The sequence below is a fragment of the Dromiciops gliroides genome, chromosome 5, assembly GCF_019393635.1.
Source record: "Dromiciops gliroides isolate mDroGli1 chromosome 5, mDroGli1.pri, whole genome shotgun sequence".
Classification (NCBI taxonomy): Eukaryota; Metazoa; Chordata; class Mammalia; order Microbiotheria; family Microbiotheriidae; genus Dromiciops; species Dromiciops gliroides.
The window spans coordinates 115,493,213-115,519,831 of NC_057865.1; the positions used below are offsets into that span (position 1 = coordinate 115,493,213).

The following is a 26,619-nucleotide window of genomic DNA, read 5'->3' on the forward strand; positions in this document are numbered from 1 at the left end:
TGATTATGTTGGAGACCAGCTCCACAAATAGCTAACATGGGAATGGTAGGATGTTTCCTATCTAGGAACCCTCAGAATGGTGAATCACATACATTAGGGAGACTAATGAATAACTGTGTTGTCTCATTTGGGAACCCACAGTTTTTAAAGGCTAGGAAAGCCCAATTTCTAATTTCTACCCCCCAAATGAAATTTATAAAATAAGCAGAATATTGTGAGTACAGACAGTGATATGCAATCCCCTTTCTGTTGTAGCTTTTTAAATGCTAGCACTCTTGGATCAATACTGACTTGTTAGGGGCAGCTAGATGATGAAGTGGATAAAGCACTGGTCCTGGATTCAGGTGGACCTGAGTTCAAATGTAACCTCAGACACTTGACACTTACTAGCTGTGTAACCTTGGGCAAATCACTTAATCCTCACTGCCCTGCCCCGCCAAAAAAGAGAATAACTTTCTAATAATGACTTGTTGAAAATTTGTTGCAAAAACTACTTTGCAAAACTTCACATAGAGAATTTTGAGCCCCTTATTTCCGTGTAAAATAAATACAAATAATTAGTATGATATACTATTTTCAACTCCATTCTTAAGAGTACTGTACATATTAAATATATTAGGTTTTTTTTTAAAAATAATCAACTTAATGTCCATATTCTGCTTCCAAAGAGGAGGTATAGATGCTTAAGCAATTTCTATTTCTCTCTAAGGATTCCAAAGGGCTTTGGGAACATCATACCTACGCATATATCACCATCACTGAAATTTATCCACCTCTAGGGAAAGAAAATAGCAACAAAATAAACAAACACTCTACTATGATGATGTGGGGATAAGAAACTCTCATTAACCACAATCAAATCCATGCAGTTTATAGTATCTCTACAAGACAAAGATGTGCTAAGAAAAACAATATGTTAAAATATATATTATTATATATTTCTACACACACACACACACACAAAACTCCATTTCTGAATATCTCAGAAAAACAAGTTTGGGTCAATCTTGCTAGGAACTAAAATTTCTGGCTTTCCCAAATGATAGAATTTGAAAACTAAGGTTGAACAAGGGTAAATAAAATTTGCCTTAGCTTATCAAATAGCTTTCCTCAAAAGTAGTACAAATCAAAATGACAGGGGCGATAGATGGTGCAGTGTATAAAGCACCAGCCCTGGATTCAGGAGGACCTGAGTTCAAATCTGGCCTCAGACACTTAACACTTACTAGCTGTGTGACCCTGGGCAAATCACTTAACCCTCATTGCCCTGCAAAAAAAAAAAATCGAAATGACAAGTATGGTAATTTTTTACATAATCATACATGTATAACCCATATCTGACTGTTTGCTGCTTCAGGTGGGGGGAGGGGAGGGAGAGAGAGAGAAAGAAGGATAAAAATTGGAACCCAAAACTATAAATAAAAAAGTTTATTTTTTTTTAAAGTAGTACAAATGTACATTGCTAAAACTTGGAAAGGGTTGCAACTGATATCAGATTTCTGGGAAAAAAACAAATTACTTTCAATCATCCTCAAGTGCATCAAAAATATCAAATGATCATAAACAATCAACAAGTAATTATCAATTTCATCTATAGATTAAGTTTTCAAAGGACTTTTACAAGGCAAAAACTGGTTAACCTCAGAGATATCCTAGCACTTGAAAGAAATAAAAGATTTCTTTTTAAAATAGTCTATAAATCAGATTTTCCATTAATTCAGATTGACTTCCTCTTACAGTGACCATAAACTAATGAAATATTACTCTATTTTCATTTGGAATACCTCTAAACTGTCTTAGTCCAGTACAGGCTGCACTTCACTACACCTACCCCCTTAAATGTATATTGTATAAAAAGCCTCAATTCACCTTATAACTGCTATTATTTTTCAGAATATAACAAAAAGATTGCAGCCTATATTCTGACCAATACATTTTGTGTCTTAGTCATAGAATTATGGATTTAGAGCTAAAATACGTCTTAGAGGTTACCTAGTCTGATACCCTCATTTTACAGACAAGGAGGATGAGCCCCAGAAACCTTGCTTAAAAGTCACCTTCCTATATTATTGTGCTATGAGAAAATGACAAGCAGGATGATTTCAGAAAGGCCTGGAAAGACTTGTATGAACTGATGTATAGTGAAGTGAGCAGAGCCAAGAAAAAGTTGTGCAGTCAGCAATATGGTTTGATGAAGAACTGTGAATGACTTATTCTCAGTGGTACACTGATCTAAGACAATCCCAAAGGACTAATGATGAAGCACAGTATCCACCTCCAGAGAAAGAACTGAACACAGACTGAAGCATGCTATTTTTCACTTTCTTTCATTTTTCTTTTATTCAAATTTTCTTGTACAAAATGACTAATATGGTAATGTTTTACATAATTGCACATGTATAACCTACATCTGATTGCTTATCATCTCAGGGAGTGGGGAGAGGAGGGAGGGAGGGAAGGATAGAATTTGGAACTTAAAACTATAAATAAAAATGTTTATTATTAAAGAAAACACATACAACACACACGAAATAAAAATACAATAAAATACAAAACACACATACAAAAACAAATAAATAAGAGGCACCTTCCTAGTAAAGCAGCAGAACCCAAACAATACTTTAGATTCTCTTAACTTCAAAACTAGACAACATCCCCTCTCTATGGTTGTCTTCATTAGGGGAGAATTAAATGCTGCCTCAAACCAAACAATTTGATCAAGAATATGAACTTCCTCCTCACCTCTGGAAGGCATCTATGACTTTTTCTTTCTCCAAGCACCACACTACAGCTAGCAATGGACAAAAAAGTGGCCTCTGCCTTTTGAAGGATGTAGATCTTTAACCTAACCAACAATTCACTCCTAGAAGGCTAGAGTGTCTATATATATATATATATACACACACATACATACATATACATATATATATACCTAGATCATAATATGTACTTTTTGTTGTTATAATATGCACTTTATAAAATCTTATTAAGGGGAAACTAGGTGGTGCAGTGGATAAAGCACTGGCCCTGGATTCAGGAGGACCTGAGTTCAAATCCGGCCCCAGACACGTGACACTTACTAGCTGTGTGACCCTGGACAAGTCACTTAACCCTCATTGCTCCGCAACAAAAAAGAAAGCTTATTAAATTGAATTCAGTCATTCAGTCATTGGGCCCTTTCAGCAATATTAAGGTCAACAATACTACTATTAATGAAAATGATTAATTATGATGCATCCCATTAGACTGTAAGATCCTTGAGAGGAGGGTTTTCTTTTTGCCTTTTTTTTTGGGGGGGGGGGGTGTTTTGTCCCTAGTACCTTGTATGGAGCTTGGCACATAGGAATCACTTTAAAAATGTTTGTCAACTGACTGACTGAAGATGCTATAGTTTTGCAGAGATTTCATAGAATCAAAGGATCAGCAGTCATGTAGAGCACACTTTTCATTTTTCAGATGAAGAAAACAAGGCCCAGGAAAGTTAAGTAAGTTGCTTAAGATAACGAAGTCAGTGGCAAAGCCAGGATTTAAACAGAGATCCTCTGACTCCAACTTTAGTGTTCTTCCTGGTGTACCATGCTGCTCTCTAGCAACACAAAGAAATTATGTAATAAAAGGCAAATGATTATAGAGTCAATGTAGCCACACCAAAAAAGCCCAGCAAGGCTGGATAGAAAGGATGTAGTGCTATGGGGAAAAAACAAAAACAAGAAGCCAATTTAATTATATTTTCAATAAAGTGCTTTTTTTTGGTTCCTTCTCACTTCTCTCAGTGGTATAACGCCTACTGATTTTCTGCATTCTCTTAGAAATTGAGTCTTCTCATGCTACCTTCAAACATTCCCTGGCCCCCCAATATGGGCCTTCCTAAAAGATTAAAGATAACCCAACTGTCTACCTCACAGAGAAACCTGAAGTCATTGCATGGGAGCTCCTTCAACTATACTCCACTCTTCAAAGTTTTCAGCAGCATCACCTATTATCCTTCCCTATAGTCGCAGAGGAAAAAGCAAACTTCTTCTCTAAAGTTAATACTTCTAGCTGTACTCTTGATTCCTGTTCTATTCCAAGAACTTATTCCAACAATTGTCCCATTTCTCCCTTCCCATTGGTTTCTTATTAACTTACAAGGATTCCCAGATATCTCTTCTGAAGCTATCAACAAGAATCACTAGCCCTAGTAATAATACAAGAAAAACAAAGTGAAAGAATATGAATAGGCAAAAAGGAAAGAAAATTTTCACTATTTGCAGATGATAGAATGGTTTACTCAGAGAAACCTAGTGATTTTACAAAAATTAATTGAAACAATAACTTCAGTAAAGTAGTAGGATATAAAATAAATCCTATAGAAAAGAAATTCTACTCAAAGTTATTACAGAATATATGAAATATCTAGGAGGCCAGTAACCAAAACACACTCAGAATTTACATGAATACAACTACAAAACTCTCTTCACAAAAATAAAAACTTAAATAACTGGAGAAATTTATCACAGTTGGACCACACCAATAAAATAACAACGACACTACTTAAATCAATTCACAGATTTAGTGCCATACTAAACTACCAAAGGGTAGAACTAGAAATAATTGTTGGGGGAGAGGATAGAATGATCAGAGCCTAACAGGAACTAGTTTACAAAGCAGAAATCATCAGATCTAACTGGTAGGGATAGAAATAACAATTGGACCTATAATTTCACTAGTACAGTGTAAAGTTGCTATCTAGCTATACTGTCTAAAATATCTAATGAGTGGTCACCAATAAATTAGAAGCTTTAGCAAGAGTTTAGACTTTTAAGTATTTATTAAAGAGCATTAGCATCTAATGATCAGAGAGAAAGATAAAAACCTAACTATTTTTAAGAGACCCCATCATCCTACCTGCCATGGTGAGGTCAGGAACAAAAAGGACCCAACGCTTCCTTCTTCCTCCCAGAAGCCTCTTGTCTCAACCAGAAACATTAAATATCACTTCCTGACACCAAGGAACTGACCTCCCAAGCCACATGGCTTGCTCTCAGACACCTTCTCCTAATGGCAGAGCTTTCCTACAGTAACTCTCCAGCAGGTGGCATTGCTCGAATTGTTACAGTCCCCCCTGTGCTTCAAGTGAAGAAACATGGTTTCCTCACATGAAACAATAACATTACAGATGTTTATGACTAAGTAAAGGGAATGAAAAGAGAGAAAAAGAAATTGAGCAATGCACTGACAAAGGCTAAAGGAGGCACTCCCTTACTAGCAGGTGGACATCACAAGCAGAAAAACTAGAGGGGGCACTCCCCTTTAGTAAGTGGACATTATAAATAGTGTATACAATATGGAAAAGAAAAACAGGGAAATGTCCATTTAAGTCTTTGGAAGTCTTTTCTCAGGTGATTCTTGGGATGTCTTTTGGGTGTAGTCATGGAATGGAAGTCTGTTCAGGGGTTTGGATGCTGGTAATCAGTCAGGAAATTTTTCCACAAAATTGAGCTTAACACAACTTTAAAATAGCTTTGTCAATAATCAAATCAAACAATGAGAGTTCTCAAAAACATGTCTAAGGGAATTCAGAATCTTAGTTGTTACACATGAAACATAATAAAAACAAAAATTGAAACATTCTCTAAAACTTAATATTATTACACTCCTCTAAAACTTAATATTACTACAACGGGAAGCTCCTGGTTGAAGAAACTTTATCTACCAAAGCAGCCTGACATTCTCTGCAACTTATGGCTATCCATTATGCCATGCTGCCTCAGGTACTGATAAAACTATAAAACTATCTGGTATTAGTTTAAAAATAGAAAAACCGATTGGTAGAACAGTTAGGTAAACAAGACCACAAAACATGGTGTACAAGGGAACAAAAGCACATGAACTACTGGAGTAATAAGGATTCCCTATTCAACAAAAACTGCTGAGAAAACTGGAAAACAGTCTGCAAAAATTATATTTAGAGCAGTATCTCACACCATATAACAATAAATTTCAAAAGAAAATAGACCAAATCTAAGAGGTCATATCATAAAGAGACCGGAGAAGGGAAAGATACACATACCACCTTTAACAACTGTAATGAGGGAAAGAATTCTCAAACGAGTGATAGAGGTGATCACAGAATATAAATGAACAATTTTGATAATCTAATATGAAAAAGCTTTTTCACAAACAAAATCAATATGATTATAAATAGAAAGGAAACAATTAGGAAAAACATCTCCACGGCAAATTTCTCTAATAAATGTCCACTACTCAAGAGAACATTCTATTGTAGAACTTATGTTTTCTCAACTTTAAAAAACCAAAAAACGTTATTAGTTCCATTTGTTATTGTGGGTGGCACAGTGGATAGAGCATTGGACCTGGTCAAGAAGATTTGAGTTCAAATGTGGCCTTATTCACTTACTGTGTGACTCTGGGCAAGTCACTTAACAAGTTTGCCTCATTTTCCTCATATGTAAAATGGGAATAATAATAATAGCACCTATTTCCCAAGGTTGTGGTAAGGATGAAATGAAATAATAATTGTAGAGAGCTTAGCACAGTCCTGGCACATAGTTAGTGTTAACTATTATTAGCAGTAAATGTTAGCTATTATGTCAAACAGACCTAGAAAGTCTTGTATAAACTGTTACAAAGTGAAGTGACCAGAACCAAAAGGACAATTTCTACAAAAACAATATTATAAAAACAATTTTGAAAGACTCCCCCTGATTAATCCAATGACCAGCCATGATTTTATTAGACTCACATGAAACATTCTACCCACCCTGGACTCTGGGTGTAATGGACTCTGAATGTAGAATGAAATGGGGGGGGGGGGCGGCTAGGTGGCGCAGTGGATAAAGCACCGGCCCTGGATTCAGGAGTACCTGAGTTCAAATCCGGCCTCAGACACTTGACACTTACTAGCTGTGTGACCCTGGGCAAGTCACTTAACCCCCATTGCCCCGCAAAAAAAAAAAAGAAATGTGGGGGGCAGCTAGATGGTGCAGTGGATAGAGCACTGGCCCTGGAGTCAGGAGTACCTGAGTTCAAATCCGGCCTCAGACACTTAACACTTACTAGCTGTGTGACCCTGGGCAAGTCACTTAACCCCAATTGCCTCACTTAAAAAAAAAAAAAAAGAATGAAATGTGGGCATGTGGCTGTGTGTATATGAAATGGCCAATGTAGGAATTTGTTTTGCCTGACTATACTTATTTGTTAAAAGGTCTTTGGTTTTCTTTCTTTTTCAATGGGTGGTTGAAAGGTGGGAGAGAGGAGGTAGATTTTGGTTCGTTGAAAAATAATTTTAAATAACAAATTAACAGCAGCCTGTGAACTTGTTTTTTTAAATACAATATAATTGGTTTCCTTTGTAATCCTATGTATTTATAAACATTACTCTGTAGTGGGGTCCATAAGCTTTATCAGAATGTCAAAAGAGCCCTCAAACTTAACAAGTCCCATATACAGACCCTACAGCCTACAATTCTTCTTGTTTCTAACTATACTACTGCTTTCAGGGTACCATCATTCATCAACCCACTCTCCCATGGTTCAATCTGTGGCTTTTTCATAAATGCTTCCTAATCATATCCACTCAATTTACCAAGTCTTAGTGCATCTAGCTTCATAATATCTTCCAAATCTTTCCCTACTATTCCCTTCTTCTCTATACCCACAGCCATTTCCCTAATAAAGACCCCCCCCCCATATCAGCAGATGCTGCACCATGATTAGAATTATAACTCACATTTCCTTTTAAGGTTTATAAAACATTTTGCCCACAGTAATCGTGTGATATAGGTAAATTTTAAATCTCCCCATATCTACTCTTTTCATCTTCCATGTCATCCTTCATAGCACTGATAGATTAATCTTCTTTATATATAAATTTGGTCACATTACTTTTCTGATCAAAAATCACTGATGAATATCTAATTCTGAGTGAAATTAAAACATATGCCTGGAATTCAAGACCCCTGCAGGTATATGATTGACAAAAACCAAAAGTAGAAGGGCAGAAAAGTATGGTCTGGCCTGAAATCTATGGAAGCACCTAGGAAAAGATTTGAGGAAACCTTCACACATGAGCAAGTGTTAGTTTCTTTAGATGGAAGTAAATCCTTTTTGTTATAAATAGACACCTAAAGGGCTTGAGAAGAGTGTTATATCAGAAATGACCACCAGAAGGCTGTGGAGTTAGCCAACAGAAAAATCACTGACAATAAGAAATAAAAAACTGAGGAATTTGGAAAAACATGTTAAGATCAGTATGAGTAGATGAAAAGTAAACAAAGCAGAATATACAGAGCTAAAACAAAACAGGTAAAAGGGTCACTAAAAAGGAAGCTGCAAGTCTTAATAACACCTAACAGTTCCAGAGAAGCAATAATGCAACACTTTGACAGGAGACCAGAAAGGTAAAATGTTGCATATTTTTTCATACAAGATCACTATTTTGGTTGGTTGGTTATGGTTTTTTTTTTAACTGTTTTCCTCTGTTGGGGGGGGGGGGCAGGAGGGGGGAGATTATCACCTAAGCATTGTTTTGGTTTTTTTAGGTTCAACAAAATTTTCACTCCTAAATAAAGAGGGACAGTGAGACATCTGCCAGAAAGTGCAGCACTAAAGAATCACTGTTAAAGAGTAGGTAGGGTCTTAAAAATCTCATCTTAGACACTTTGTGTGACCCTGGGCAAGTAACTACTCCATCAGCCTCAGTATCCTGATCTGTAAAATGGAAATAACAAGAGCACCTACTTCACAGGGTTGTTGTGAGGATCAAATTAGATAATTACAGGAATAGCACTTCATAAATCTTAAAATGCTATCTACCTGCTATACAAAGACTATAAAGATAATGTTAAGTGGAAAGAATGCCAACATCACAAAAACAAAACATTTGAAACCCAACACCATAAAACTATAATGATCAAGTTTGACCCAAAAAGAATGCACCTCCCTCCCTTCTTTGCAGAGCTAAAGAATTATGGGTGTGAATACTCCAGACAGTAATAGACTTTTCCAATTTTTTTTTCTCTTTTCATTTTCTAGGAGGGAATGAATACACTGAGAAGTATAAGTGATATAAAAACAAAAAATTTCAATACAATTAATTTTTAATAAAAAGCTGATGCCAAAAGACCTTAAGATACTTAATCTAACCTTATATGGCATAACTAACAGAAACAATATAAATACCTTTTAAATCTCCTAGTAATTCCTTTCCATGCCTAGCATCCTAAATTGTCTTTATAAGTTTATATATTTATTGGTGTGTGTACAGCATCAGTAGAATATATCATTTTCCAAAGAGGAGAGGATGTAGAAAATCTGCACATAAGCATTCTGTACAAGAAGGGTCACAAGATCATGTATTTAGAACTGGAAGAGATCTTAGAGACCATCTAATTTTTAACTACCTCATTTTTCTGATGAAGAAACTGAGGCCTATAGAACTTATGTAACTCATTGGTATCAAGTGGCACAAGTGAGAGAAAGGGGAAGTGAAACTGAGCAAACCAAAGGTAAAACAGAAAAAGCAATGGATTCTGTCCTTAGATTCTAGTTGCAGAACTGTCCAAAGAAGAATGGACCAGAAATGAAAGAGCTTAATCATTAGTCAATGATTCACAACACAATCTTGGTCATTTTCCAATTGTAGGGAATCCACACCAACTCCTACCAACTAAGTAGGAACACTTCCTGTCCTCACTTATATCATGAGGGTCTCCCACACCACATCTGGGCTCACAGTCAGGGACAAGAAATGCATTCTCAGCTCAAGTCCTCATTCAGTGCAGACTCAACTTCCAGGCCAAGTAAATTACCAAAAAAATCAAATAAAACTATTCTAATGAAACACAATAGGAAAACTCACCCCCGGGCCCCCCCCAAAAAAATCACTAAAACCCTTATAAACCAATGGAAAATAATTTCCTCCACACACCAATGGAGAAGAAGGGGGAAAGTCCCATCTTCTAAAGACACTGGAAGGAAGCCTGCCTATTGGTGCTACTGAAACACCTTGCCTGGCATCAGTTCCTTGCTCCCCAGCTCACATACTCAGGAAGAATGGAGAGAGGGTTGCCTTGAGATGCTGATAGAGGAGCTCTCCAAGCCAGCCCTTGTTTCCCAGGCTCTGCCACTACAATTGTAAAGAAGAGATAACTCAGCATCCTGACTTGTCAGTGGCTTCCATTCCACCCCTACTGCAGCCTCTCAGTCTTTGCTGCAAGGATGTATCTTTCTGCTGCTTCTACTTTATATATAAGCTGTCTTCTGGCTTAGACCTCCCTGTATGGGCAGAATGGAGGGTAGTAGTTAAAAGCTCTTTTAGACTCAAAACACCTAAGGTCTTAAGGCCTATTAACTCTCTTAGAGCCAGGCCATCAAGGCCTAAGGATTATTCAACACATGCATAGTTGGGAGGTGGGGGAGGGGGGGGTCCTTTCTAGACTTCAAAGCCCATGCAAACCTCCCCATTCATTTAAAAAAAAAACAACTTAACTTAATATTATCCCCTTCAAACTATCCTCCTACATCCTTTTAACAGCCAAACTTCTAGAAAAAGCAGTCTACACTTACTGCTTGCATTTTCTCACTTCCTACCCACTACTCAACCCCCTGCAATCTGGTTCCCTTATCTACCACTCTGATGAATGTGCTCTCCAAGGTCAGCAACAGTCTCTATTACTAAATCTCAGGCCTTTTCTCAGTCCTCATCATCCTCCATCTCTTTGTATCATCTAACACTGCTGACCTGTCAGATGGAGCACAGTGGATCAAATGCTAGACTAGGAGTAAGACTTCAGTTTAAATCTGGGCTCAGACATTTACTAATTGTGTGACCCTGAACAAGTCACTTAACATCAGCTTCTGCTTCCTCAACTATAAAATGGGAATAAAAAAACACCTATCAGGGTTTAAAGCCTTTTGCAAACCTTAAAAGTGCTATATAAATCTAGTTATTATTAACCATCCTCTTTTTCCAGATATCCTTGCTTCCCTGGGTCTAGATCAGTGGTGTCAAACTCAAATAGAAATAGTGGCCACTATACCAGGATGCCTGTGGGCCACATTTTGACTTAGAAGACCACATATTAATGTCATTTATGTTTTGTTGTAACTTTCTTTTGTTAAATATTTCTCAATTACATTTTAATCTAGTTCTTTAGCCACACTTCAAGTTTTGTAGGAAACATGCTGCCAGATAGTAAATTTGATACATCTAGTCTAAATAATCTTGCCCTACTGTGGTTCCACTGGTCAAACTGATCCTTTTCAAGTCTCCTTTGAAGGTTCATTCATCATTTATGTCCTGCTCCCTATGTATGAATATACCCCAGGGCTTCAAGAATTTCCATTTCAGGTTCTGGGTCATGAAGAAGACATCACCAGAATAAGAGCACATTAGGGGGAAAAAAGATATTTACTAGAATTACTTCCTGTATTACTTAAACAGTTCAATTGCCAACAAGATTCCAAATTATACAGAAAGAGCCCCAGTAACTGTTTTCATTTTTTCCTGAGTTTTCATATCACCATAATCAAAATGTCAAGTTAAAAGCATGTCTAAATAACTCTCCCTATTATGAACCACTACAATGTTCATTGTCTATACCCTGCATTTGACATTTATAACATACTGCCTTGTACTGTGAATCGTACTGTGAATACTAAGGTTCTCCGATGCTCCTTCTTAAGGATGACACTGTGTTGACTGAATCAAGCCCCACAACATTACAAAGCCACTTGGAAGAGATCTTTAAACAGTCATTCAAAGAAATGTGGCCCATCCATCCACATAAGACCAAACGAATGAAGAATATCTATTATTCCAATTTCCAACAAAGATCTGAATGGACACTCTCTAGCATTTGTCCAACAGTATGTCTATTTGGGATAAACAATATAAATGGACAATGAGCTAGGTCCAGAGTTAGAAAGGAGAGTGGATTGGACTGCTTTGGGGAAATGGCATAGCACTTTTACTGATTTCAAGTTTCCCATAAAGACAAAGGCCCATCTTTTTTTTTTTTTTTTTAGTGAGGCAATTGGGGTTAAGTGACTTGCCCAGGGTCACACAGCTAGTAAGTGTTAAGTGTCTGAGGCCAGATTTGAACTCGGGTACTCCTGACTCCAGGGCCAGTGCTCTATAAAGGCCCATCTTTTAATAAAAACATTTTGCCAGTGTTGTTGCACGGAAGTGAGACCTGGAACAAACACTGCTAAGAACAAAGAACTAAAGATGAGCACCACAAAGAAGGGAATGAAAAAGGCAGGTGGGGGGCGGCTAGGTGTCACAGTGGATAAAGCACCTGGATTCAGGAGTACCTGAGTTCAAATCCGGCCTCAGACACTTAACACTTACTAGCTGTGTGACCCTGGGCAAGTCACTTAACCCCAATTGCCTCACTAAAAAAAAAGAAAAGAAAAAAAAAAAGGAAAAGGCAGGTGGAAGGTGTAAGCAGGATGCAAAATATAACCAACAAAGAACCCCCCAAAAAGAAAATGATTCAATAGAAGATATCATAAGGAGAGGATGCCATAAACGAAAAAAGACAGGCTGGTCACAGAAGGGGAAATAACAGGTAGAAGGGCAGAGAATTCCTGGCATCCTCCTGAGGTCAAAAAGGCACCCTCCAGCACCCTGGGCAGACGACCCTGTGGAAAATATCTGCTAGGATGTGTAAAAGAGTAACACAAGATGAGTAGGCATGAATGGATTGAACCTACTATGTACCAGTTACTATGTTGTGTTAAACATTTTAGAAATATGATCTCATTTGATCTTCACAACAACCCTGGGAGTTAGGGGCTATTATTACCCCCATTTTACATATGAGGAAACTGAGGCAGACAGAATGATTAAATGAGTTATCCAGGGTCACACAACTAGTGGTGTCCGAGGCTGGTCTGAATTTGAATCTTCCTCATTCCAGCTGCAGTGCTCTAGCCACTGCCTCAACCACAGATTAATTTGAATAATGTGAATTATCTTTTCCATCTGCCCTGCCTCTCCAATTAGAGGTAAAAAATAGAAAATACATGCCCTGAAAAGGTAGGCTAGAGTCATCTTGTTTTGTATTTTATCCTAAAGGCAAAAGGGAGTCACTAAAGATTCTTGAGCAATTGACTGACAGACCAGTACTTTACAAAGATTACTAAGAGGGCAGCTAGGTGGCACAGTAGATAAAGAACCAGCCCTGGAATCAGGAGGACCTGAATTCAAATCTGACCTCAGACACTTGACACTTACTAGCTGTGTGACCTTGGACAAGTCACTTAACCATCACTGCCCAATTTAAAAAAAAAAACAAAGATTACTAGGCAGCTACAAAAGAATGGATTAAAAGAGTCAAGATTGGTGTAGGAGAGATCAAATAAAATTCTACTCTAAGAGCCCAGGGGTGGAGGTGATGAGGGCCAAACTCTGGTATTGGTTACATGAGAAGAGAGAAAGCCAACAGATACTTCCCAAGATAACCTGCCTCAATGACTCACTACCAGCGTGGCCACTGACATAACACTCAACCTCCTTGAGGGAACGTTTCAGAGGGGGAATCGATAGAAATCTTGGATTTAAGAGATATAAAAGAAAGAAAAGTCAAAGGTAACAAGTGAAGTCTTCAACATAAAAGAGTAGATGAATGGTGGCACCACTGGCAGAAACAGCAAAGTCAGGATGAGAACGAGGTTTTTGGGGGCAGCTGTCAAAATAATCCAAAAGTCTAATCTGACCATAGGTCATTTGGCACCATTCATTGAGTTGGATCCTGTGACAGGCAAAAGATATCCAGCCAAACTGTGGTCTGATGGACAGAGCATGGACTGAGAGTCAAAAGAACCGAGCTGTTCTGGTCACAGCTTCACAATGCACTTTTAGTGACCACCCTAGAGCTGTAAAATTTCTAAACATTATGAAACTATGGGGTTGGGTAAGAGGCAAATTGCACAGGACATTTAAAAAATATATTATCCATATATCCTACATATCATACTTGTTTAAAGCCCCAAGTCAAATTAAGAGCATAACAATAGCTTACATATATACATTAGTTTGATCTACACAAAAGCCCAGAGAGGTAAGGTAAAATATGGATATTATTCCCATTTTACAGATAGTAAAGGCTTAGTGATTGCCCACTGAACACAAATCTCTTTTGATTTCACTCTTTAAATTACACAATAACTTGGGTTTGCTTATAAAACAATCATGTTTGGCACACTGAAGACCCATAGGAAAACTCCGGGGGAAAAATATGTCTTAAAACAAAAACTTTTTTTTTTTGGGGGGGGGGGGGAACCTGCCTGAGAGAAGGGAAAAACTTTCTTCAACTTTTGTTGGGTTTTTTTTTTTTCCCCCTGAGCCTTCACAAGTCCAAACCTAATTGAATCAATTTCTTCACCTGTATCTGGGGAATGAATAATCATGACTCTCCCCGGTTCCTCGAGATATCTTGCAGAGATGAATAAGAACATCCAGCCTCGATATGACTGTTCTGGGGAATGGGTCAGAGGCAAAGCCCCCTTTTATACTATCGGCCCAGGGGGATGCTCAACACTCCGGCACAAGCGCTCACTAAGTGTTGACTGATTACACCGTCCTGTCTATAACTGCACCTCAAATCGGGAACAGTCTGCAGCTCCCCTAGTCCTGGCTCCTCCCCCTCCAGCATCTCGGAGAACTTGAACTCGTTCCGTTCTCCTGCCCCTAGTCTTCCCCCCTCCCGATGCTCCAACTTCGGACCCTCGCCACGCTCTTCTTCCGGACTACGCGCCCCCCACTGGGGGAGGGGGGCCGAGGCTCCGATGCTCCGGCCCCAAGGGGGTCCTCTTCTGCCCGCGCCAATCCCGGCGCCTCTCGGGCCGCACGCCGTGGCCCCCGCCAAGCTTGCCCGAGCCCGGCCCGAGCGCGGCGGCGGCAGCCCTAACGCCTGCGCCCAGGCTAGATAAAATGAGCCGGGCCGAGCCGGGCCGGGTCAGGCCGAGGGGCTGAGAAGGCCGCGCCTCCCCCTCCCACCTCCGAGCAGCAGCAGCAGCCGAGGTAGCAGCAGCAGCAGGCCCGGGCCTCCCTTCGCCGCCCGTCTCTCCCCCCGCGCCCCCCCCCGTCCCGCCGCCCCCAGGGTCAGGGTGCGGCCCGCCGGACGGGCCCCGCACTCACTCGGGGAGGTAGGTGGAGGAGAAGGAGCTCCACTTGTGCAGCGCGTAAGGCAGCAGCCGGCTCTCAGGCGCCGCAGCGCCAGCTCCGCCAGCCGCCATCTTGTCAGCTCCCAACCCGCCGCCGCCGCCGCAGCCGACACTGGCAGCGCCGAGAGGCCGAGAGGGCAGGGGCGGGGCCTGCTCTTAAAGGGATCGCCACCAAGCCGGGCGGCGGGCGCGCTCCCGTGGCTAGGTGCCTGCGTCTGCTCTGCATCCGCACGCCTTCCGGACGCTCTCCCTCGAGTGCACCTGGAGCCACAGAGCCCCTGGGGGGGACGCCATCCTCTCTTCTACCCGAGGGTATCTCGAACCGAGATTCCTGTGTTTCACTAAGTTGATAACTGGGGAAAAGAGATATTAGGGACCGCGAGGGGACTGATGGAAGGCAGAGGGCACAGGTGCAGAGGAATTGTGACTGGTGCCTGAGATATTATACCAGAGGAAAAAAGGATGGCATGCCCGCATTATTGTCACCTTTTTTCCGTCCTCCTTCCCTTCCCCCCTCCTCAAATTTCTGCCCACGGGCCTAAAATTGAAAACGAACAGGAAGGGGACATGGACAGAATCCTGGATGAGAAGGGCTAGACCACCGGAACTAGCGGAGGTAGGGGGGTCCCACCCCGAGGAAATCAGGGTTCCGGTGGAATAGAGAAGCACCTGTTTGTTCATCCAAGGATCCTATTTCTGCATCATCGTGCAAGCACAGGTTGGGCATTTGAACGAACACTGGTTGAATTTAATTAAATTGTACTGTAGGATTGTTCTGCTTTTTTAGTAAGTACCTTTACAGGACCGCCAAGAAAACCCTTATGGAGTCATGATAATACTTGTCCCCTTTAGCATTCCATCTGGCAAAGGTGTCTGGCTACCTTAACCACAATAGAAATTTAGACTTATAGAAATAGAATTTTAGATTGAAATTTAGCCAGATAGATAGGACTTTAGATAGAAATTTAGCCTAAAAGACATAATCCCTCCCTCCGGGGATCACTCAGCTTAGAAAAATAAATCCAATCCCTCTTCACAGAGGCCAGGGCCCTTGAGTACCCATGCAACTCTGGTTGAAGCATATGCTTTCTTTCTATTCATCTAAAGAATACCCCTTAAACTGTAAAGATCTCTTGGCCAGATGTTAATTTCCAATGGAGTTGCTAAAACACTCCCCAGCCCAGCCTGTAATCCCTTCTACAGGTGGAGGCTGAGGCTGGGAAATCGAGGTGGCCTGAGTTTTGCAGTTCTGTGCTGCCAGCAGGAAGGCTAAAAGTCAGTGGAGTGTCCAAAACCAAGTCTGGCATAAATAGGGTGAACCCGACCGTCTAAGGAGGGGTCAAGTAGCCAGCCCAGGTTAGAAAAATCTAGGAGAGGGGCAGCTAGATGGCGCAGTGGTTAAAGCGTTGGCCCTGGATTCAGGAGTACCTGAGTTCAAATCCAGCCTCAGACACTTAACACTTACTAGCTGTGTGACCCTGGGCAAGTCACTTAACCCCCATTGCCCCGCAAAAAAAAAAAAAAAAGAAAAGAAAAAGAAAAATCTAGGAGGCTGAAGCTTTCTTACTGATCAGTAGGAAGGGTCAAGAATGATCTCTGAACTTCCATCCTCTGCAAGATAGAGAACTGGTTTCAAAATAAAAACTTGTTGTTCTTTGATTGTCCAGCCTGTCTTTGCCTCCAAAAAGCCATCACTATTATCATTTGGATTTTAAAGAGGAGGAAACTGAGGCACAGATAATTATTTATCCATTGTTTCCTAATGAATGACTTAGAATCAATCTGCTTTCTCCCCCACCCCCGTAGAATCATGTAATTGTGGAGCTGGAAGAGACCTAACAGAGTAAGATGGAAAGAGTGCTGTATGTGATTGGAGTCAGAGGCCCTGGGTTCAAATCACATCTCTTCTTATTGTTATCCATGTGACCTTGGATAAGTCACTTAACTTTTGGATATTGGTTTTCTCATCTATATGTGAGAAGGATGAACTAGATGATCTCTAAAATTCCTTCTATCTATAAATCTAGCTCCAAAAGATCATATAACCTTTTATTTTATAGACAGGGAAATGCTACGGGAGGGATGATTCCTTAGAGTAGAAAGGATTTCAGCCTAACATCTAGTGGGGTTATATAACTAGCCTATGGCAGAGGCAGTATAGAACGTGGGTCCCCTGATACCCCCTTCAGCATTGTTTTTGTTACCCCATGTCTGCTCACTTCTATACTACCTATATTTCTTAAGATTTTCTCACCATGTCCCCACTTCCTGGAGTAAAAAATCGAAAGCATTAAGAAACCTAGTCTCCACTAAAATAGTTCCATGCTTCAAGATAATGGTTAGAAGAGGCACAAATTTATTTCATATTTAAATATGTCCATGATTCATTTGTGTATTGTGACATAATATGCAATCTACTCCAGAAGTTTTTCCAGTGAAAATGTTATTAATTGTACATTGAAGCAGTGAGTTGATATCTAACCTGTAATGATGAACTGTCCTCCATCTCAGCCCAGCGATCCTGAGAGAACAGCTGAAGGAGAAGAGTAGAGCATGATACAAAAAAGTTTAGTACCACAGATAGAGGGTAAATAGTGGGTAACCTTGGGTAACTCTTCAATCAAAGAGATAAATGAGTAGTTTGCTTTCCCTATACAACTTTAACCTACAAAAACTCAAAAAATATATGTGCCAATATATAGTAACTCCAGTTGAATTCACAAGATGACAACAAACACTAAAGAAAAAGCCTCATGGGGGCGGCTAGGTGGCGCAGTGGATAAAGCACGGCCCAGGATTCAGGAGTACCTGAGTTCAAATCTGGCCTCAGACACTTGACACTTACCAGCTGTGTGACCTTGGGCAAGTCACTTAACCCCCACTGTCCCACAAAAAAATTTAAAAAAGAAAAAGCCTCATGAAATTCCATGAGATAATTAAAAAACATAAAGCTGCCATTAGCCAGTTCCAGTACAATCAACCTCACAACCTTGTGTCTTAGGGTTCATCTGGGGAGGCCCCCTCCCAGTCCCTGAAAAATGGGTGGCTCGATCTGAAACACCTCCCCACCCCATCACAAGAGTCAGAAGAAATCAATTCTGCCAGGCTACATGAAAGAATGTGAGTCCATGGGGGAAGGAAGATTGTGAACTATTTTCTTAAATGAGTTAAGAAAGTTTACTTTGGGCAGGGAGCAAATCCCCCACATTCCCCAAACAGAAGAGGATGAGGACATTCTGTGCCATAGCAATGGAAGGGCAAAAGGACAAGAATGAGGAGGGAAGCCAGAGACAAGTTACTAAAAATACAAATTTTTTTAAAAGGCTGAAAGACAAAAAGTTAAAAGAAAAGGAAAAGGCTAGATACACACTTAGTTACTAAGCAGATAAAGCAACAGTAAGAGAAAGAAAAATGCATATAAACAACAACAACTAAAAAGAGAGGCCATAATATATTGAACTAGTATTATGCTCGGAAAGGGAATGAATGAAAAATCCCCTAATTGGGGGAAAAAAATCCTACGAACTCCCAGAGATCCTGCAACAACAGAAAATTCATTCCAAAATAGTTGGTAAGAGAAATAAAATTTAAAGAAAAGATATTAGTTAAGAAGCATTTGTTAAGTGCCTACTATGCACCAGTCACTATGTCAAGCACTGGGGATACAAAGAAATGCTGAAGACAGTCCCTGTTCTTAAGGAGCTCACAGTCAAGTAGGAGAGAACATAGACAAACAACTATGCACAAACAAGATGCATTCAATCATAAATTGCAGGTGATCACTAGAGGAAAGGCACTAATATTAAGGGGGATTGGGAAAGGTTTGTAGAAGGTGAAATTTTAGCTGGGACTTGAAGGAAGCTAGTAAGTAGCAATAAGAAGAAAGAGCCTCCTAGGCAGGAGGGATATGAAGAATCGTGTTTGAGGAACAGCAAGACCAGTGTCAATAAAAAGCAGAGTACTGGTGGAAAGTAAGGTATAAGAAGACTGGAATGGTAGAAGGGATGCAAGTTATATTAGGAGAATAATTCAATTGGAAATTGGAGCTCTCAATACAGAATTTCAGGGGAAAAAATGGCAGAATGGACAACTTTGAAGACATTATAAACTGCTATCAGCATTCAAGTTGGTAAAGAATAAGGAGATCTGGAGATAAAATCATCTGGTCTGAGATGTAGTGAATGATCATGATAAGGGACAGAGACAGGATTAAGCCCTGTACTTTGGGTTATAAAGTGAATCTCATCAGTATATGCTTCATTAATTGTCATCTCTAGGACTGAGACACAGTAGAAGGCACCACCAAAAACAAAACAAAAAATAAGGTAAATTAATACATACATGCATATATTCATACATGTGTATGTGCATGCATACATGTGTACATATGAATATATGTATATATGCATGTACATACATATATGCTTATATACAAGAATGGGTGGTGAGGAAGATATGGTAAGATATATAAAGACAATTCCAGAAATAGGATAGAAGAAGGTCAAATTTGGGACTCTAGAAGTTCTAGAAGGTATAGCCAATGAATGGGAGAACAGAATGCACAATAAAGTATTGAAATAAGGAAGAGAGAAAAAAAGCAAATAAAAATTTTTTGGAATAGGGTACAAAAACAGAATGTTACTTAATCTAAGAAATTGGAAGGAAAAAGGAAAGTTATGAATCATATACTTATCGTAGTTGAGAAAGAGAAGGGCCAAATGAGGGGTTAAAGAAATATTTGAAAATGTTTTTTAAGGGGCAGCTAGGTGGCACAGTGGATAGAGCACCGGCCCTGGATTCATGGGAACCTGAGTTCAAATCCGGCCTCAGACACTTCACACTTACTAGCTGTGTGACTGTCATTTCCCTGCAAAAAAAAAAAAAAGAAAAGAAAATGTTTTTTAAAAGAGAAATGAACATCTTAAGTAAACTCAAGTAATTTGAATGAAGATGAAGGACCTATAGGAATAGACTAGGATCAAAAAACTAATCAAAGGTACAAAGAGCTGACTTAAAGAGAAAGAGACAAAAATCAGTACAAAAGAAACATATGAAAAATGAAAACCTAACAATGATCACTTTAAATGCAAATGATTAAACAATCCAAAAAAGAAGATAACAGAATATATAGGAAAAATAAAAGCTACCACTTTTTTGCATACAGAAACATAATCTAAAAATAATTAAAATGAAGCTTAAACAGCATTTAATATTTAAATGATTTCAAAAATGCAGAGGTTGCAGTAATACTCTTATACAAAGCAAAAATAAAAATTCACAATGTTAAGATAAATACATAGGAAAAACCATATTATACCTAGAGGTACCCTTCAAAATAAAATATTATCAAAATTGAGCAATGCACTAAATGGCAGGACATCTAAATTCATAAAGGAAAGTTAACTGAATTACAAAAAGATATAGATAGTAATAATAACTATAGGACACTTTAATTTCTTCTCTTAGAGCTGAATAAATCTAACAAAGATAAAAGAAAAAGAAGATATAAACTAAACAGAATGACAGAAATGTTAGATTTGGAAGATGTGAATTCTTCTAAATGGAAATATTAAAGACTATGCATATTATTCAGCACTTGATGGTACATTTACAAAAAAATAGGCCATGTGACAGCATGGAGAAAGTAAACAAGTGTAAAAAGGTCAAAGTAGTAAATATAGGATTAACATGACATAAAACAATAAAAATAATAATTCACACAGGGAATAGAAGCAAAAGATAAGACCAAAATAATAACTCAATAATGACATCCTATATAATGATCAGATCAGAGAATAAACCAAAGAAGCAATTAGCACTTATGTTAAAAAGAACGATAATGATCATCCCTTTTTTATTTTGAGTGATACAGCTAAAACATTACTCAGAGGGAAAAAACCCTACATTTAAAAAGCTAAAATAAGATAAAGAATTAATGACCTAGACTTGCAATTTTTAAAATTAGTGAAACAAATTTTCAAGGCTGGTAAAAGTTCAAAGGAGGAAACCTCAAAAATGTTAACAAATAGCAATTTTTTAAAACACTATAGAAATGATAAAATTAAATTTTAGTTCTTCAAAAAGAGTAACACAGGGGCAGCCAGGTGGCACAGTGGATAGAGCACCGGCCCTGGATTCAGGAGTACCTGAGTTCAAATCCGGCCTCAGACACTTGACACTTACTAGCTGTGTGACCTTGGGCAAGTCACTTAACCCCCATTGCCTTGCCAAAAGAAAAAAAAATAATTAAAAAGAGTAACACAGTTGATGAACCTTTGATTAATCAGATAAATGAGAGGAAAGAAAATAAAATTACTAAAAAAATTAAGATGAATTTACAACAAATAGAAGAAATAAAAATTATCATCAGAATTTACTATTCATAATCATATTCTGGCAAATTGAAATTTTAAAGGAAGTGGATGATTATCTGTAAAAAATATGAATTACTTTAATTAAGACAAAATGCAATAGACTTATTCTTTAATATTTAATCCCATCATTTTCAATAAGTATAAGATACTTTATCAAAAGCTTCAGTAAAATCTAATTAAATATATCCACACCATTTCTCTCATTTACTAGTTTAGTAATCATGTAAAAAATGGAAATTAGTTTAGTCAGGCATGACCTATTGTTGATAAAGCTATGTTGGCTCTTTGTAATAATATCTTCCCTTTCTAGAAATTTGTCAACACTGATCTGCCTTTCTATTGGAAAAAAACAGTCCCAAAGAATGAGTAAATATACTGAGACAATTAATAGTTTCGAGTAAGTAGCAAGATAATAATTTTTTTTAAATCCCACAAAATCATCAGCATTTCTATATACCAAAAACAAAACCCAAGAGGAAATAACAGAAATAAAATTCTCATTTTAAAATAACTACAGAATGCATAAAATTTCTGTGAATTAATCTAAAAGGACATACTAAAGATTACTATAAATATAATTACAAAGCAGTCTTGACAGAAAACAAGAAAAATAATTGAAGGGATATTCATTGCTCATAGTTGGTCTGCAGCTCTATAATAAAAATAATGCTGCTACCTAAATTGATCTATCTACTTAATGCCATATTAGTCAACTACCAAAGAATTCCTTTATAGACCTAGATAAAATAACAACAAAATTCATATGAAAGAGGTCCAGAATATGCAGGGAAATAATGCTAAAAAGTAGGAATGAAACACTTTCAGAACTCAAACTATATTAAAAATAAATAATCAAAACTATTTGGTATTAGTTTAAAAAATAGAAAAATGGATCAATGGAATAGACGAAATGAGCCAGAATCAAGACAACATCTGTCCATCTTGCCCCCGGTTTTCCTGCGATGTGTTACCTGGGCCATTTTCCTTTCACATCTCCTTATCCCAGGGATAAACTACTCAGCTTTGGAATGCCCACCTTCCTGTCTTTTTGGGGGGGCCTTCCTGTCTTGATTGAAGACAGTCCGCTATACCAAGTATGCCAATCATTTTCCTTCCATGAGCATGGGGGTTCCACTACCACCACCACCCAATTTTTCTTTTGCTCTGAAAATAAACATCAAAAGCTAACATTTATTTATTGCTATAAGGTCTACAAAGCACTTTACAAATATTAAGTCTTCACAACAACCCTGGGAGATAGATGCTATTATTATTTCCATTTCACAGATGAGGAAACCAATGCAGGCTACAGGTTAAGTAACTTGACCAGGGTCACACAGCTAGTAAGCATCTGAGACAAGATTTGAACTCAGATCTTTCTGATTCCAAGTCTAATACTGTTCCCTAAGCCACCTAGCTGTATCTAAATCAACATTATCTTTGCTTCTGGAAAAGACACTATCAATTGTCTCCCTTACCATCTTTGTGACTGTCCAGACCATACCCTCTGGAGCCACTACTTGCCTATATTTGATATCTCCCACATTAGAATATAAGAACCTTGAGCATAGAATTGTCCCTCCTTTGTCTTTGAATCCTTAGTGCCTAGGATAGTTCCTGGCACATAGCATGTACTTAAGAAGTATCTTTTCACTCATTCTTTTGTAGTAGCAAAGAACTAAAAACAAAATGGGTAGAGTTCTGGGTCTGAAATAAAAAAGACCCAAGTTTAAATCTAGCCTCAGACAACTTAGTAGCTCTGTGACCCTGGGCAAGTCACTTAACCTCCATCTGACTCAGTTTCTTCAATTGTCAAATGGAGATCCTAATAGCAATAAACCTCCCAGAGTTGTTGTGAGGATCAAATGCAATAATATTTGTAAAGCATTTAGCACAGAACCTGGCACAGGGTGGGTGCTTAATAAATGCTTCTTTCCTTCCTTTTTCTCATCAGTTGTTAAATGGCTACTTGAATGTAACATAAATTATTGTTCTGTAAGAAATTACACTTATGACAATTCCTAAAACAAACAGAAAACCCATGTATGGTGAAAAGCACCTGGAAAGGCTCTGGAGTCAGAGGACTTGAGTTCAAATTAGATAATATTGAGTCAGGTGCTTTGTAAGCCTTAAAGCATTCCTTAAATGTTAGCTATGATTTTTTTTTTATCTTAACTCTGAAGCTTACTGCCTTTGTGACCTTAGACAATTCACTTAACTTCAGTTTCCTCATTTGTATAAGGGGCTTGAGCCTGGTCCGAGGTCCCCTCCAACTCTTGCTCTATAATCCTATGACATGTAAAATAAGAGTAAAGTAAGCAAAACCAGAAAACTATCTACACAGACACTCCCACAGTGTAAACAGAAAGCAGAGTAAAACAAATAATGTTTACCTAAAAGAGAAGAAATGCCTAGAACACTGGGCAAGGGGAAGTAAAGCTCAGTTCAATTAGCTTCCTTCACAAAACAAAAATTGATAATTGCACTGAAGTCCAATGAAGCTAGTTAATACCAGCTTGGGAAAGCCAATTGTTAAACTTTCAGCATGAGAGTTTACACTGTGGAATAAACTGGCAAAGGCTACAAATCAGGAATTGGTTCATTGTTTTACTGATTGTCTAGACTTAAGAAAATGTTGATGATGATTAAATTTAAATTGTGTAGAGCATATTTTTTTAAAAGAGTCTGTTGTTAAACATATAATTAGCATATCACTAAGATTGACAGTTTCTTAAAGTCATAATATCATGGGGTTGGATGGAACCTTAGAAGTCATCTAGTTTGAACTCCCTGATTCTAACTATAAGGAAATCGATGCCCATAGAGAAGAAATGATTTATCCAGAGTCACAAACCTAGTGATTAACAGAGCTGGAAATTAGTATCTTATGGTTATAGAATGATAGGCTTCCGAGCTGGAAGAGACCTTAAACATTATCCAATCCACCCCCATCCCACATCTTCCATAGGAGAAAAGGAAGGCCTAAAGATGTTAAGTGACCTCCCCAAGGTCACACTGGTAATAGAAGCTCTCTTATCTTTCAAAGTGGAAACATCCCCAGAACAGATTTTGGCACTGTACCCATAGAACTGATAAGCATGCTCTGCTAATTTTCTGCAAGGTCAGAGTGCTACAGTTTCCAAGTCTTTTGACATAGTATTACTCACACGCCTGGGGAATGATTGCTGAGTTATTGTCAGTGATATTTGAAAGCTACTGCAGAGCAGAAGAGGTGCCATAAGACTGGAGGAATGTAAATGTCCTAGTTTTCAGGATAGGAAAGACAGTGGAATCTGCAAAGTATAGGTCGGTGAAGTTGACTTTGGTTCCTGGCAAAACTCCGGGATATGCTGTGAACATGTAGAAAGGGAGACAGTGATCACAAATGGTCCTTGAAATATTGATGACAGTATTCTATTTTTTTTTTTTTGGTGGGGCAGTGAGGGTTAAGTGACTTGCCCAGGGTCATACAGCTAGTAAGTGTCAAGTGTCTGAGGCTGTATTTGAACTCAGGTCCTCCTGAATCCAGGGCCGGTGCTTTAACCACTGTGCCACCTAGCTGCCCCCAATTACAGTATTCTAGAAAAACCAGGTCATCACCCATTTTTCGACGTTGGGTCTCCTTACTCACAGTGCAGAATTCTCCATACCCCTAAAACACTCTAAGTTCCTCCTTGCTTCTTAACCCACCGGAGTTGCTTTGTCTAGGTAGGAAAAGGCAGTGAGAATTGGATTCTGGACCATATTGGGAGTGAATAAACGGTGGCTGCTTCTAGAAGTAGTTTTGGTCATCTAAAAGTGGCAAGAACAGCTGGTTGTTTCCAACTACAACCAACGAGCCCAATCGCATATACATTCTTGGCTTATTGCCCAGGGTAGAGAAGTCAACAATCAGGGAATCTGTGGTTTACTAAAGATTTTGACAACTATTTCAAATCTAGTTAAGCATTCTTAGAACCATGTCCTTACTTTTTTTATGTGACAGGCTATCCTGATTAAATTTTTCTCTGGTTAAAATCAATCAGAGAATGCTAGAACGTAATGGGACCTTAGTAATGATCTAGTCCAACCCATTTATTTAACAACTGAGGAAACTGGGAGGGAACATGGCAAAAAAGAAAGAATACAGATTTGATGTCAGAGGTCCTAGGTTCAAATCCTGATTTTGTTATATTAGATATAGTATGGTATGATAAAAAGCATGTGGAACTTAAAGCACTTAAAGAAGTCATAAGGCCAGAATTTATATCCTAGTTCTCCCAGCTAGGTGTTGCAGTGAATAGAGTGCAGGGCCTGGAGGTAATGAAGACTCATCTTCCTGAGTTCAAATCCAGCCTCAGATACTTACTAGCTGTATGACCCTGGACAAGTCACTTAACTATGTTTCCCTCAGTTTCCTCATCTATAAAATGAGCTAGAGAAGGAAATGGCAAATCACTCCAATATCCTTTCCAAGAAAACCCCAAAAAGGGATTATGAAGAGTCAGACACAATAGAAAAACAACCTATGAAGAACAATAAATCTACCATTTTTTACCTCTAATACCCTGGGCAACCTATTGATGCCTGTTTCCTCATCTGTAAAATGAAGGGAATTGGACTAGACAACCTCAAAGGTCCTTTTTAACTCTACATCTATAATCCAGTGCTTCTATGTAATAGCTACATAGTTGACCTGGGACATCTTTGGCCATCCTTTTCCTTTCTTATAAAAAAAGAGGGTTATATGAAATTACCTCTAAGGTTCCTTTCCAACTATAAATTCTATATGAGGACACAGGAGGTGAAATTACTTATCCAAGGTCATGTGGCTAGTTAATGGCAGAGTCAGGCTTAATATCTAGGTCTTTTGATCATCAGTCTACATAAAATTGCTGGAAAGATCAGAAGAAACGAAGATATTCTGTCTGATCAAAAGATGAAGTCCAAGGGACAGATGCAAGAAAACATAACGTAAGAAAAGAACCCATTTTGGGTTAGAAACAGATCTTGTTTGTGCCCTGCAGGCCCTGGAGCTGGTCTGTCTTCTCCCAGGAGGTGGCAGCAGCAGCAACCTCAGACCACCAAAGAG

At 38.6% G+C, this 26,619-nt stretch overlaps 1 protein-coding gene across 5 annotated transcripts in view; it reads right to left on the reverse strand.

Annotated features, from left to right (window-relative positions):
• MKLN1 (muskelin 1) overlaps positions 1-26,619 on the reverse strand; it is a 387,994-nt gene that overhangs the window by 197,855 nt on the left and 163,520 nt on the right. For 2 of the 5 annotated variants that reach the window (XM_043966411.1, XM_043966413.1), the window contains exon 5: positions 24,716-24,898. The exons of 1 other annotated variant lie outside the window; for it this stretch is intronic. Coding sequence is in view for 1 of the 4 variants with exons in the window: in XM_043966409.1 (XP_043822344.1) it covers positions 15,149-15,246 (98 nt within the window). In the remaining 3 variants the exon portion in view is untranslated. Of the gene's footprint in view, positions 1-15,148; positions 15,293-24,715; positions 24,899-26,619 lie in introns of those variants that run through there. 2 more of the 5 variants (XM_043966409.1, XM_043966414.1) reach the window with 2 other exon arrangements.